This window comes from Scardinius erythrophthalmus (assembly GCF_964197995.2).
Source record: "Scardinius erythrophthalmus genome assembly, chromosome: 12".
NCBI classification, from domain to species: Eukaryota; Metazoa; Chordata; class Actinopteri; order Cypriniformes; family Leuciscidae; genus Scardinius; species Scardinius erythrophthalmus.
The window spans coordinates 4,013,254-4,028,577 of NC_138232.1; the positions used below are offsets into that span (position 1 = coordinate 4,013,254).

Consider the following 15,324-nt stretch of genomic DNA (forward strand, 5'->3'; position numbering starts at 1 on the left):
AAATTTCAGATGGCAACTCTTCATATGTTATATACATGTTATATATAGTTTTATTTATATATATATATATATATATATATATATGCATGCATGCATGCAGAGTTGTACACAGGTGTGTGTATATACATTCTGATCATTATATTATGCATCATGTATATGTGCAGAGTTGTACACGTTTTTGTGTATATAGTTATATATATTCTGATCATTATACAATAGTCAACATTTGAAGTGGATCAAAACCTTTCATCAGTTATACATGAATTTTTAACAATACCTGTTCTTGTCTTAGGACAACTTTGAACTTCTTTTGATCCACTTCAAATGTTGACAACTGTATATTCTGCACCACAAATATTGCCACTAAACCTTGACCTTTCAATATGTTTCATAAATCAGGAATATGCTGCATGCCAAATCATTACAAATTTGGCTTTTGAGGGGACAAACTCACGGAAACATTGAGGTGAAATACTGGTGTTTATTAGTTGGCACATTTATATTACATTCTCATACTGGTTGATTTCACAATCCCAAAACGAAAAAGCAAAATATTGAAATGAAGGGTGTGGCTGTGGAACTAAAACCGGTCACAGCTTCTCTTTTTGGAGCGTTGGGAGATTTCAGTCACAATTACAACATCCCATTTGGACCAAATACTTTACATACGCCAGGGTGAACTCTTTATTTGCGTGGCCAAATAAAATGCAATCTACCAACGTTTACATTCAGAGTCACGAGCAGGGCAAATTTAAGGTGCTTTCTGTGAGATTTTGGTGAAAGATATGGGTATTTCAGATGGTCAGCAGTTAAGATCTCACATCCCTGTTCTGTAGTATGAGAGCGCTCAGAGAAGGTCAGTCACAGCACTGTTGTTGGCTACATAAAGATGGTTTGAACCATGTCAATGCCCACTTAAGAGTTGTTCTTATATATGCTGTTGTGCCGTTGAGGGGTACATAGTATGGCCGTCATCACATGTATCAATCAAAAAACAGTCCAGATTAAGTATTACATGCTACACTAAAAGTGAAAGAGACTTGACATCAGCTGCAAAACTGATGACATTAGTGTTGATGGATATTAATCAATCAAAGGCATGTAAACGTAAATCACTGAGGAAAAGGTGTTCATTCACTTGTTAAATCTTGGGTTCATTACTCACTTTGCATTCAGACAAACGATACAAAGATCTTGAATCAGAAATGTACTTTACAAGGAACTTGCATCATAAATGCACTTAAAACTCCTAAAGGAGCAAAACGATGCAGTTCAGTCTCGAGGAAATAAAACTCCCAATCTAACTTGTACCATATCTATACATCGCAACGACAAGCACTCGAATTTGACGTTTTGCCTTTTAAGATCTGTACAAGAGCAATAAAAAGACATCAACACATCTTTCTAACTACAGTGGCTCAAGATTCACAGTATTTTGCCAACCGCTGCTTTCCAAGCACTTTAAAGAGCGGCTTCACGCATCTCCGACATTTCAGAAGAAATGTTTTTATACACTAAAACATGTTTTCTCAATGTTAAGCGGTTGATGAGTTGTAGATGTGGTCACTTCTAAAAGAGGTCAAAACAACCAGAAACCTCAAAACCCACGATAAAGGCCAGAAAACAGACCTTGTCACTATAATATTAATGGCCAAATCTACTAATGGACAATGAAACAATTTCAGGGGTCTACTGAAGATCAAGTGCCCTCCAGAACATGAAGTGAAATATGCCGCGAGTGCAGACTAGAGATAGTTTTGTACATGCACATCGCATTAAACTAAAAAAATGATAAACATCTTCTTTCAAATAGCTCTTTAGGTGTCATTTGAGAGCCGTTGCGGTTTTAACAAATCTGCTAATAGCTAAACCATTTTACTTCCTTAATGTGATGCATATTCCATAAGAAAAGAAATGGCTTAATTGCTCATTCTTGATGGCATTTTTTTCCCCTTGGAACAACATGAACTGAAATTAATCATGCTCAACAATTCATGAAGCACATTAAAAAAGTAAAAAGAATCCATTTTGATTTCATGTGGTTCATAAAGATTTTGAAAATTGCCAGGTAGCGTTCTTCCCCCAAAAAGATTGCATTGGAAATTGAAGTGCATCTTCTTGTGTAGAGGGAGGATTTCCAAGCCACTCGATTGTACTGCCCCCATTCTATCCACTTCTTGAAGTCAACATGGTGTGCACAACCCATTTTACTTCCATATGGTGAGGAAAATAAATAAAATCTGTGATTGGAGTAACTGGACCATGAAAAGTGTGTTTCATACCAGAATGGGTTTGCAGTCGAATTGCGCCGGCACAATATGGTGCACTGATGAAACCAGGCAAGAGTGTTAAAAAGAGTCAATTTTGTTTCCATGCTGACTTTAAAAAGTGCTACAGATAACCATGACAGCACAACGACAACCTGCCAAATCATACCACCATTAAATCACAGTTTGCTTAAAGGGGAAGTGTTTCGTTTCTGCATCAATAGCGGCACCGAACAGAATTGAAAAAAAGTCAGTCGCAATTAATTGGTGCTGCCATCGGCACAAAACCACACACGGGATTCATTGAACATTTTACAATGTTAAATTCAAAGTCCTTCAAACATCAGCTGGTTGGAAAAAATATCCTAAATTAAAAAAAGTGCGCATGTAGAATTACTCTCCAGTCTAATCAGGTACTAGAATAAATTAAATGTGTTTTTTTGGAGGCCCATAAGTTATTTACAAGATGGCAAGACAAAAGAAATGGTTAAGTTAAGAGCAACAATTTAACACGAAGTACAGGTTAAACATTCATCGCATCATGAGACAAATAAATACCAGTGTTCATGCAAAACTATCAAGTTCTCACAGTTCCACCATTCAGACGACTAAACGCTTCTCCTCGCACTAATAGAACTAACGAAAAGCTTGTTCACACACACACACGCACGCACGCAGAGGAAATCCAATGTGTAAAAATACTGAAAGCCACATGCTCACGCACCATGTGTATATTTTTACATCACAACAGTAAAAAGTAGTTCTTGCATTCGTTTAATCGCACACTCGGGCCGCACAGAGGGCGCTAAAGGGACGTGGGTTTCATGCAACAGTCCGCATGAAAGGAGAACTAAACAGGGAAAAGCAAAAGTGTTACATTTACAAAACACCGTGTCGAATATTCAACCAACACTTGATGCCTTTGCCACCTTCTTGGCGCTCGAAAAGCCTTGGCAAACCGTTGTTTTTTGTGTCTTTTTTTTTTTTTTTAAAGAAAAAGAATCCAAATAAGAACAGAATAATGAAAGTAAGAGCAAGAGTGGTGGAAGCATCCGGAGTGTCTGTGTTTTGCATTAGTTATCTGACATCAGAGACGGAGCTCTGATTAATGCTGTAGGTGGGCGACAGGTCTCCTCCTATCGTGGCCACCAGGGGCGTCCCGTTACTGTTCAGACAGCCTTCCTGCAGAGCCGTGAAGTAAGTGGCCTGCACTGGTTTGTGACACTGCAATACTTCTATGGCATCGTCAATTTTGAACCATTCCCTTTTTCTCCCTGTCAAAACAAAACAAAAGACAAGCAGTTGTTATGAGCCAAACGGAGTGATTGCAATGCAACTGTATGTGCGCCAATCACAAACTTTGGATTTCAGGACCTTTTAATGTTTTACACACATGTAAGCATCACAATGATATTAATTAGAATTGGGTATTATTCTGATCATGTAAACGTTGCCTAAACGTTGCCACATGTCTGTGTTAATCTGATATATGTGTCATGTACGCAATTAATTCATTATATACACTGAATTTTGTGAATATATATATATATGTGTGTGTGTGTGTGTGTGTATTTATGTATATATATTATATATATAATATAAATAATATAATATATATGTGTATGTGAAGAGTTCAGATGCAAAAGCCTCTAAGTGCCATCTGAAATTTTCTTCTAAAATTATCATTTTTATCAAGCTCGTATATTTAAGTTCAGTAATTTCAATTCAATGGGAATGAAAATTACCTAATAATTGTCATTTAAGTGAAATTACTGACTTAAATATATGAGCTTGATAAAAATGATCATTCTAGAAGAAAATTTCAGATGGCACTTAGAGGCTTTTGCATCTGAACTCTTCATATATATAAATAATATTGTGGATGCTATGAGAAACGAATGCAAACATCTCCAGTATTTTCACAGAAGAATAACAGGAACAGAACATGCATTTTTTAGTTTACTCAGGCTGATTATTTCACTAGATTACTGACCTTTAACCGGCAAATAATATGCATGTAAGAGTCGCTGAGGCTCAGACTCTAGATGTAAGCTACCGTTCAAAAGATTTTTTAAAGGAAATTTATACTTTTATCCTGCAAGGATGCATTAAATTGCTCAAAAGTGATAGTAAAGACATTTATAATGTTTTATAATTATATAATGATAAAATATTTCTATTTCAACTAAATGCTGTTCTTTTAAATTTTCAAGAATCCTGAAAAAAATGTTTCAGTTTCCAAATTGTCACTGTTTTCAACATTGTTTCTTGAGCAGCAAATCATCATATAAGAATGATTTCTGAAGGATCATGTGACTCTGAAGACTGGTGTAATGATGCTGAAAATACAGATTTGCATCACAGGAATAAATTACATTTCAAAATATATTAAAACAGAAAACAGTTATTTTAAATTATAATTATATTTCACAACATTGATGTTTTTACTGTATATTTGGTTATATTTAAAAAAATCTTACCAAACCCAAACTTTTTAAGGATAGTGTATTATTCGGAAGTACTAACCAATGTTTACTGAATCCTCCCAATCTTCCAGAACTTCGGTTACAATGAGAACGTAGACATACGTTCTGTGTTTCCTATCTCGATTCTGAGTATAAAACAAAAAGTTAAAACAGTTAAGACAACCAGCATGACATTTTAAACGCTTAACAATAATCAGCTTTTATAGAAAACCATGCTTTCTCATAATAGTTGTACTTACCTCAAATATTCCTACTAGTCTTCCTAGAGTGCCCTTGACACCAGCCTATAAAACAATGAATGAATGAATGGTTTGTTTTAAAGAGACAGTCATAATGTGGTCCCGATGTGGGATTTGATAGCTGATATGTTTTCGGAGACAGAGTTTGTTTTGATCCAGTGAGCAGGAACATGAAGGCATTGACAGTCTACACCCGTCCGGCGTGACAGCGATCCATCACGACTCTCTTTAGGCCAAATGTCATGTACACAACATGGCGGTTGACCTCAACTTGAGTAGTTGATTGTCGCCAAACATGGTCTAAATTTAGGACTGATTATACAGCGGTGGTCCAAAAGTATAAGACCACTAGTGAAAATGCTATAGCTTTTTGCATTTAAAAAAAAAAATTTATACACACTACCGTTAAAAAGTTTGGGATCTGTAAGATTTGTCACATTTTTTTTGAGAGAAGTCTCTTATGCTCACCAAATCTGCACTAATTTGATTAAAAATAAATACTGAAAAAAATTTAATAATGTGAAATATTATTACAATTTAAAATAACCGTTTTCTATTTGAATATAACTTAAGATTTAATTTATTTCTGTGATGCAAAGCTGAATTTTCAGCATCATTACTACAGTCTTCAGTGTCACATGATCATTTCTGATTATTATCAATGTTGAAAACAACCATATTTTCAAAAGAACAGCATCCTATAAATCTTTCGTGACATTATAAATGTCTTTACTGTCACTTTTGATTAATTTAATGCATCCTTTCCAAGTAAAAAGTATCTCTCAAAAATAAACAAATCTTACTGACCCCAAACTTCTGAAAGATAGTGTATTGTTTTATTATAACAAATGATATAATCTGAACAAAGTCACATGACTAATAACACTGATTTACTTGCATTTGATTGGTCACCTAGAAATGCAGAATCTGAAATATTCTATTCTAATTTAACATTATAACGTTTCATTTGTCATGTGGTCACAGACTTCAGGACAATCCCACAGAACACAGCTGGCTTTGCGTCATGGTATATATCCATTATATATTCTACATATATATTTATAGTCCACGGTCACTCTTGGCTCCTGTCTGGCAGTCGAAGTGTGAAGAGCAGCTCTTAATCTGAGTGTAATGCCCTTTAAAACTGTAAGGCGATCGTCCCGGCAGAATGAGCAGCATGTTCGCCGTCCTACAGATGGCAGATCTCAGCTGATGGAACATTATCACTTCTCTTAATGAGAAACCCCATAGCAGGAGAGCGAAAACCTAGAGTTTCCATGTTTGCACAATGGATCAAGTCAAAAATATACGCCAGAACATCAGAGTTAATACAGTTGTTGATAGTAATGATAGACTAAAGCAATGTTCAGACTGCAGGCAAATCAGTTTTTTCTCAAATCAGGCACTATTAATCGCAAGTGATCCAATAAGATTTGTGTCCAGACATAACCAATCAATCTGCATGGTTAATGACGTAGATGTACACGTGTATGTGACGAGGCTTTAAAACGGATGCAGGGAAAATGCTGGTGCATTAATCATCTCGCTCTTCAAAGAAGCGGCCTGTCAAGTTCCCCAATCGCAGAAATCTTTAGACAATCCGGCATTTCCGTCACCAGTTTTGATGTTATCAGTATGTATCACGAGTCGAGTCAAGTCACCTTCATTTATAAAGCGATTTTAACAATGTAGGTTGTTTCAAAGCAGCTTTACAGTGATAATAGGAAATTAAAGTAACAGAGATTGTTTTGGCTTTATAGTAGCTCTAGAATAAAGTTATTGTCCAGCTAAAGTTAGTTTTGATTGATTCACTTCTGTCGCAACGATCATTAGTTATTAGCTTAGGGGCCGCTTACACAACAACGTTTGAGTGACACAAAAGATAGTTTGAAATCAGATTAGAGCAGCAAGAGCGTCAGGACTGAGATGTGTCAGTAAATACCTGATTGGAATAGGATATCAAAACATCCATATGTGGTTTGAATCGGATTTTTTTTTTTTTTTACACATTTTGAATGTGCAAAACCTCAGATTTTCGCTGGCAGTCTCAACAATACATCAGTCAGGCAATGTAATGACCTGGTATTTGTCCATATTCAAATTATTAGGCCTATTGGTCACTCCACTGAGATTTAGAGCTAAAAATGTTACTCCATTTTGAGTAAATGAGTGTGCATTTAAGTCAGACATTGTGTATGTTTTATACACATTAGCCATAAAAACCTATGAAGCACTAGTACTGTAAAATCACGACAAATTAACGAGATCTCCTACAAAAAATGTATGAAACTTTAACAACCTACTTCCTTTAAGGGGATAGTTCACCAAAATTAAATTAAATTAAAGTTCTGTCAGTAATTACTCACCCTCATGTCATTTAAAACCGACTTTCGGGACACAGACGAAGATCTTTTTGTTCCGAAGAAGATGAACGAAAGTCTTACGGGTTTGAGGGTGAGTAATTAATGACAGAATTTTTATTTTTTGGGTGAACTATCCCTTTAATAGAATGTTGAGCATGATAAATAATGAAAGTGATGCATAATAATCCTAGAGAAGTACATGAATCAAAGTCAAACCTCTTCGCAGACTTCTCGGGCAGCGGCGACGTTGGGCTCTTCCTCGGGCTCCATTCCTCCTCCAGGTACGATCCATTTGTCTGGGTGTCTGCTGCTGCTCACCAATAACACCTGTGTGGACACGCGTTACAAGAGTTCAGTTTATCAGACCGGCTGAAAGTCAGTGACCGAACAATATACCGGACAACTAATAATAAAGGTCATTGTGAAATAATCACCATTGGCTAGGGCTCATTAACAGAAGCCATGCTTCCCCTTGAGTCAGTATAACATCTCCTGGCATTTTAACACATTTTTTGAGTAAATGTTTAATACAATAGGAGTAATTTCAGCAATTTGGTGTGTGTGGAATGATCCTAAATGTGAATGTAGGCTACAACAGTTTACCAAAATGATCCTATGAACAATTTATAAAAATGTCTGACGTGAGAAAACAGTTTTTGTCCTTCTAAATCCTGCTTTGTTTTGGTGTAGGATGAAATTCATGGAATTTGGGATCAAATTCGACCGCATGTTTTCTGGGGTTAAACAGTATAGTACAAATGTTTTTCATCACAACGGTAAATTCTCATTTTACCAATTTTAACTATTATGCTTTAAAACAATGGATAAAGTGATTTGGTTTATAAACTGCTGTAGTGGCACTCATGGTATTAGATGATACACATTAATTACCATGGTACTATGTTGGATATGTGCCATGGTATTCTTGGAAGTAACGTTACTGTGAGATCATGGGAAACCATTGGGAGTGCCATATTCATGTGACATTTGAAATATCAGTACCAAAATACTTTTACCATTGGATATACCATCGAATATACTTTGTTGTTAGTGGTGTTCAAGGGAAAAATGATAGTATTATCATGTTTTTTGGACACGGTTACCATAGTATGGCCACCACTGTACCATGGTAACGTTACCACCACAGTAACGTTACTTTACGGCAAGAAAGTCTTTCACATACTATGACAAATCTCAACTGAGATCCAATCAGATGAATGTCAATGAATCAATCAAGCTGTCACCGAGTCGCGCGCTTCGTTGATTATGGCTAGTCGAGTCGTTAACGTTAGGCCAACTCCGCTAACTAGTCCCACGCTAACCGCGGATAGCACGCCGCTAAAGCGGTTGAGATGAACCAGCTGACGCGTTGAGAGACGCGATGCGCGCGCTCTCCCTCCCGGCGGCCCGTTCGTTTCACCGGCACCGGTACCGGCACTGGTACTCACCTCCTGCTCGGCCTCGCTCCTGAAGCACAGGCAAGCGGCCCGCTTCTTGTACCCGTCTCCATCATAGGTGCGCGTTTGGTTCGACTTAAGCTTCATCATCTCGGGCTGGGCGTTGTGACTGAGATCGGAACCTGATCCTGCCGCGCGGATAGAGAGGTAAAGTCCGCGAAATGGAAACCCCGCGTAAATCACTGGAAATAGACTCTTCTACGCTTCATTTTTCCAAAGCTGAGCGCATCTCGGAGACAGACGCCATTATCGAAACCGTTACGGAATGTGCGCAAGCTCCACAGCGCCTACGGATAAAAGCCGCGTTCTTGTGTTTAGAGAATAAGGTCTGCGGAAATGAAATTGCGCATAGTAATCTGTTCATTGTACACGTTAATATTATTGTTATTAATTATAAATTGTTTTATTATTTGTTATTATGATGACATTAACTTTAACAATAGGTGATATAATATGATTAATTTGATATAAACAGTAGATAATTAAAAAATACAATATTTTTCCAGAATATACTGTATTCCGTTTATTTTTATTATTGTATTATTGTTATTGTTAGTTTAAACAATTATGTAAAGTAAAATTGTTGTAATATTATTAATTTGATTGAATAAATTAAATCAAATCAATGAATAAATCAGTATTAAATAAAAATATACTGTAACTTTGTCGTGCTGTATAGCCTACATAAAACGTGTCAATCGTCGTCCAATCAATACATACAACTATGTATAACTTCCATCACAATTAAAATCTTTAAAAAAATCATCGTAACCAATAAGTATACAACTAAACAACATGAACCATGACAAATAATTATGAAATATAGATCTATCATATGCTACAAATATCTGTGGCATATCTCCAAAAGTATAATCATTACCTCTGCACTTTATTTAGTATTTAAATTGAAGTGAATATAAAGCATCATAAACAATAATAAATAATTATAAGATATAAATCCATCTAATAGCTTAAATAATAAAAAACTGATAAAATTAGATATCTCCCAAAATATATACATTTTACCTCTGCACTTTTTAGTATTTAAATTGAAGTGGAAACATATTTCTTAAAATTATTATAGCAACATAACGCCTTCCAGACTACTCTGATATTATATGTTTTGTGCAAATAATATTTGAAACATGTTTAATATATAATAACAAATATAAATATATTATAACAGTAATAATTATTATTGTAAAATATGTAAATGCATAAACAATTTGAAAAAGTATTTTTTATCAATATCAACACACACTATACATACAAATTAACTATCTATAAATCTAATACACATTTTAGAACTCTAATATTTTATTAATAAAACGTCACACACAAAGTATGCCTACACAGGCCATTAACTGCTACACAGACGATCATTGCAGAATAGAGGATATTTTGAGATTGACATTGTCTTGGGCTTTTGCGGTCTATCCATGACACCGTATTACCTGAGGTGAATATTTCAGAATTCTGAAGTTATGAGGACTTGAATGCATAAAATACAACCCTAAAGTGTTAAAGGAGGATTAATATGGGCCATGATTTAGATTGCACTTCTGCTCAATTTATGGATCTCACTCAAGATACCAAGGGAGTGTGTCATTTCATTTTTAGTGCCCTGAAAAGTAGTAGTACGTTTGAATCCTTGAGAACCATAGCTTATTGTCACTGTTATGATCTGTCATGTACAACAGCCAGATGATTAAAATAATGAAGAATTCCAAAAGCACTTGGGTGTGGAAAACCTTGAGCTGATCCCTGTAATGCAAACAGTTCTTTAAGGAATAATGCTGTAAAAAAAAAAAAGTGGGTTGTGTATTTTACATATTGTTGGCAATATTAATACATTTCAATGTTCGATTTTAAAGGACATTTTTATTTACTTTTTAGAGTTACCACTTGATGGCGTCCTGAATCAAACCCACCTGAGAACCACTTCTATAAGCAAGTGCTTTAGGGAATCATTTAGCTTGATGTGTAATTTCTTTCCTTACCATTAAGGTTTTATCCAGAAATCCCTTTTTAACCATTTGTGACCACAAATGGACCACAAAACCAGTCACAATGGTCAATTTTTGTGAAATTGAGATTTATACATAATCTGAAAGCTGATTAAATTGTTAGGATAGGACAATATTAGGCTTAGTACAACTATTTGAAAATCTGGAATCTGAGCAAAAACTCTAATCTTTGAGAAATTCGCCTTTAAAGTTGTCCATTTATGTTGGCGATTGTGCTGCATTCACTCACAAAAATAAACGTTTTATATATTTATGGTAGGAAATGTACAAAATATCTTCATGGATCATGATCTTTACTTAATATCCTGACCCATACAATGGCTATTACCACAAATATACCCGTGCGACATGTGGCTGGTTTTGTGATCCAGGGTCACATTTAAGAAACTCAAAGTGCCAAATAAGGGATTAGTACAATAAATGTCATCATGTAGTTCCATAAAACAAATCTTTTTAGCTGGAATGTCATTTAGCACAATTCACCAACAAAGAATCAGTTTCAAAGTGTGATTTGTACCCGCAAGGTCTGTGTCAGGGATGGCTTCAAAACTGACCAATGCTTCCATACACTTCTATAGTGGCAAATGCAGAAATATACATCTAAATATAAACTTTGTTATTATCTTCAATGCTGAACCCTGGGGATTCTAGTGGAAAACATCACATTATAAGCTAAAGCGATGTGCAATCATGAATGTATTCTATGAGGACTATCAAGCACAGTTAAATTATAGCTCGATCTAAATCTAGTTTACAACTTGGACACAAACATTACTAAACAAACCTACAAACAAAGCATACGTAGAAAAGCACCTCAGTCCAATAGATATATAGATTATATTAAAAATAGTTGGAAACACATGACATATTTGTATGCAGTGTGACTCTGGATTCTACAGTATATTTGATCTAATGACATGAACCCCATTATGTATTAAAGCAGAATATTACATCTCCTTCTGTGGTTGTAGAAAGACGTGAATGACATTCCAGGTTTGAGACCAGACGGCTTGTTTGTTTGGTTGAGTATGAGGTAGTGCCCACGATTACATTGTTACTGCTCCTCCTCTTCATCTTCTTCAGCGTCCTCAGATGAGTCCTGAGGTTTTTCCTTTTCCTGTTCGGAATGGAGTCAAATATTTGGGGATGAAATGCATGAAAGCAAAGCTTCTCTTTTGCTGCATGTTATATTTGACATTTGCAGTGAACTCCCATATTTAATAGGTTTAGCAAGATAGTTTGACCTTTAAAATCTTGCAGGATGGTGTCACTGCTGTGCAAGGTTCAAAATTTAAAGAGGCAGTTCACCCAGAAATAAAACGACTAATTTATTCTCGTGATTTTCTTTCCTCCATGGATGTCGTGCAGAATTTTGATGTTGCAAAAATGCACGTGTTTACTGGTGTAACCCCTCCGGGTCACGGCACCAATGTAACCCCTCCAGTTCTACTCGCCCCGCTCCGAGCAGGACTCAAACCGGCGTCTCCGGCATAGGAGGCAGGCGTGCTAACAAGTAGGGCTGGGTAAAAAATATAAATTTCTCGATTTTAATCGATTCTCATTTTTACGAACCGATATTGATTCTTAAATCCCAAGAATCGATTAGTCATCCTGTTTTCAGTTGATGAATGAATGGAACATTGTAGCGCGCATCCCATCCAATAAATCGCAATAATCTTTGTGCTTTGTTACTATTGATATGAAACAAAGTCTCAGATTTCAAATTACGTCCATTTTCTTACGAAATTCAAAAACATAAATACCGTTTTGTCGCTGTGGTGTGAGATTGCTCTGGCTCCGCTCAAGAGAAGCACATGATCTTCTCTTCCGCCTTAATAATACCAGTTACCGCGCGAAATAAACATTAATGAGCATCTGAAAGTGTGTTAAAAGATAGAGTACAGCTTATCGAAATCCATATCATGTGACATGGAATCGCTCAATCAGTGTTTCAACCGTGGAAAGACGTCAGTAAATCAGCTTGTAAACATGTAACGTCACATTTACCTCAGAAAAACCATATCCAGTGACCATAAACACATTAGTCAGCTAGAAAAATTAACTCTAGAGAGGAGCATTTTGCTAAATATATGCACCATATTACATATTCATTATAATTTTTAATGTTCTTCAATTTTGAATGCATGTTTTGAATAAATCTGGCTGGTTTTTATGACAGCCACCATTTAAATGTTTATATTTCATATAACTTTATTATTATAAAAATAAATAAAAGTGTAATTTCATTTCATTCAGTTCATTTTTACCTTCAATATTATAGTAGGCTAATGAAGCCTAGTAGTAGACTACAACTGACTCCCATAGTTTACAGCATGATGTTTTCCTTGAGAAAATTTGCCATGTATTATACCTGATATCCAAAATAATCAATACTGAATCGAATCGAAATCGAATCGAATTGTAAGTTTGTGAATCGAAATCGAATCGAATTGTGAAATTTGTGTCAATACCCAGCCCTACTAACAAGGGCGCTAAAGACCGCAGTCTTGAGGCCAGGGGAGTGAGGTTTACTCGCACTAGCTGGCCTCTGTTACACCAGCGAATGGGCGGGGCAACCTGTCACTCACATGAGATCCACCAATAGCAAACCACAAACATCCAATCAAATCCTCATGGACAAAATCAAGCCCCGACATGAAGCAGTTTCAAAGGATATCCGTCACAATAGGGGAAAAAAAGACTATCGCAACTTCTGCTTCATGCCGACTTCACTTTAAAATCTCTACATTAATGTTCCACGGAAGAAAGAAATGAGTAAATCATTTGAGAATTACAATTTTTTAGTAAACCATTATTTTAAGATGTACCTCTTTCTTAGGCTTTCCCCTCGGTTTGGTGACAGAAGCCGATGATTTCTATTGAACAGAAAATTAAATTAATAACAATTATTCAAGTGTCAAAAAATATGTAATTTAGTTATAAGCAATCGTCCCTTCCAGGCTAAATCAGTGGATTAAAAAAAAGGGTGCTTTTATTTATTTATTTATTCCAATGCATTTTCACAGGCCAATAGCAATGCATCAGTAGTGCACCAGTAGAGGGAGCTGGTTTCTGCACATGACAACAGATGGAGGGGGCATTGAGTTCATTGAGGACTCTTGAGGAGGGAGCTGACAATGCATTGCTCAGGGCTACAGTAAGTGGCTAACAGCGGGTCACCTGCATTTGGCCGGACTCGGCGGATGAGCCGTCAATGAAAAACCTGCATACTCTATTCAGAATTAATAATGCATATATCTCTGTGTGTTTGCAAACAGGAGACAGCTGTGTTTTATTACCAGCAATAATGAGAAAAATAGTGTCTGTATTTACATCTCAAACAGTTATGCCATAATTACACAAAGAGACTCTATAGTGTGAGTAGTAATCATAGTTACGCTCTTGGATGGGCCTTTGTTTTTGCTGCCTTTTGGCCGTCCTCTTGGTCTTTTTGTAGTTGGTGACCCACTTAATTCCTGCAAAAAAAAAAAAAAAAAAAAAAAGTTTATTAGGAAGCTCCCTTAATACAACAGACTGTAATGTTACTGAAACTGAGGATGCATTATTAAAACATGAGGTATTATAAACATAATGGAGGCACTATTATTTTCTTTTCACTCTGGTTTAATACTGATCGAAATTAATTGATTATTAATAATGTAGTATTACTTTATTTGGATGCTTCCTTGGTCTTCCTCGTCCCCTTTTCTCCACTCCATCCTTGTCTTTGACGGAGACAGTTTGTTTCTCTGAATCGCTCATGTTTCTAGGCTGTTTAAAATACAAATGAAATGAATTCAACAGCTGATCCTATATCCACGGAGATTCAATTTGAGCCTAATGCTGCTGATGACCTATTAATATGGCTTAAAAAGAGGTTTATTAGTTGCATTGAATGCATTAGCTGATTATAAACATGATTCAAACGTCCTCCATTAAAATGACTTACTAAGTACCCAGGTTAAATACACTAACTGAAGCAATGATTTAAGTTTAAAAGGAACAACTGTGATCATTGTTACGCATTCAGCATTGACACCCCAAATCTAAAAAAAAATCTATGCACCACCACTCTCATAAAGTTTAATGATTGCATTCATGTCTAAAACCCTTGGATCACTTTGTGTTGATGCACAGGCGAGGCGCTCAGGTTATGCAACGACAAATCTATATGGAAGCCATATAGCGCGCGCTGCACTTGGAGACCGACGTGCAAATGAGCATTACAACCCTCGAGCAACCATTTAAGACAGAACGAAACATTGACTTACATGCACTTACAGGAAAATAATGGTGTGATGCGCGCGCTGTTCTGTTGGGTGGCCCCACCTCCCGCACGATGCCGATCTGATGATTGAATTAGAGCGCAACCGACCGTCTCCCAATAAACCACAGTCTAATCTCAAGGCAAATAGACGTATAACGGGTGGAAAACTGAGGAATTAACTCTGTCGCTTCTGATCGTATCGAGGGATACACGCACGG

The 15,324-nt window shown here is 36.2% G+C and overlaps 2 protein-coding genes across 2 annotated transcripts; both read right to left on the reverse strand.

Moving 5' to 3' along the window:
- Positions 1–461: 461 nt before the first annotated feature.
- nudt3b (nudix (nucleoside diphosphate linked moiety X)-type motif 3b) lies at positions 462–9,162 on the reverse strand. The gene is made up of 5 exons (XM_081381077.1): positions 8,804–9,162; positions 7,572–7,682; positions 4,993–5,037; positions 4,794–4,878; positions 462–3,541 (listed from the first exon to the last, which is right to left on the reverse strand). The coding sequence occupies exons 1-5, from the start codon at positions 8,900–8,902 to the stop codon at positions 3,345–3,347; spliced, it is 537 nt and encodes a 178-aa protein (XP_081237203.1). The 5' UTR covers positions 8,903–9,162; the 3' UTR covers positions 462–3,344.
- Positions 9,163–10,115: 953 nt separating this feature from the next.
- hmga1b (high mobility group AT-hook 1b) lies at positions 10,116–14,604 on the reverse strand. Its single transcript, XM_081380051.1, has 4 exons — positions 14,509–14,604; positions 14,238–14,315; positions 13,668–13,715; positions 10,116–11,956 (listed from the first exon to the last, which is right to left on the reverse strand). Exons 1-4 carry the CDS (start codon positions 14,599–14,601, stop codon positions 11,894–11,896), a joined length of 282 nt encoding a protein of 93 aa, XP_081236177.1. The 5' UTR covers positions 14,602–14,604; the 3' UTR covers positions 10,116–11,893.
- Positions 14,605–15,324: the final 720 nt, after the last annotated feature.

What these genes read in the sequence shown, in the direction of transcription:
- nudt3b (XM_081381077.1), bottom strand. Translation starts at nt 8,902, where the DNA reads ATGATGAAGCTTAAGTCGAACCAAACGCGCACCTATGATGGAGACGGG. An exon ending in GGAGCGAGGCCGAGCAGGAG is followed by an intron (nt 7,683 to 8,803) that starts GTGAGTACCAGT and finishes GTGTCCACACAG; the next exon opens with GTGTTATTGGTGAGCAGCAG. An exon ending in GGAGGATTCAGTAAACATTG is followed by an intron (nt 3,542 to 4,793) that starts GTTAGTACTTCC and finishes TTGTTTTGACAG; the next exon opens with GGAGAAAAAGGGAATGGTTC.
- hmga1b (XM_081380051.1), bottom strand. Translation starts at nt 14,601, where the DNA reads ATGAGCGATTCAGAGAAACAAACTGTCTCCGTCAAAGACAAGGATGGA. An exon ending in ACAAAGGCCCATCCAAGAGC is followed by an intron (nt 13,716 to 14,237) that starts GTAACTATGATT and finishes TCTGTTCAATAG; the next exon opens with AAATCATCGGCTTCTGTCAC. An exon ending in GGGGAAAGCCTAAGAAAGAG is followed by an intron (nt 11,957 to 13,667) that starts GTACATCTTAAA and finishes CATTCCGAACAG; the next exon opens with GAAAAGGAAAAACCTCAGGA.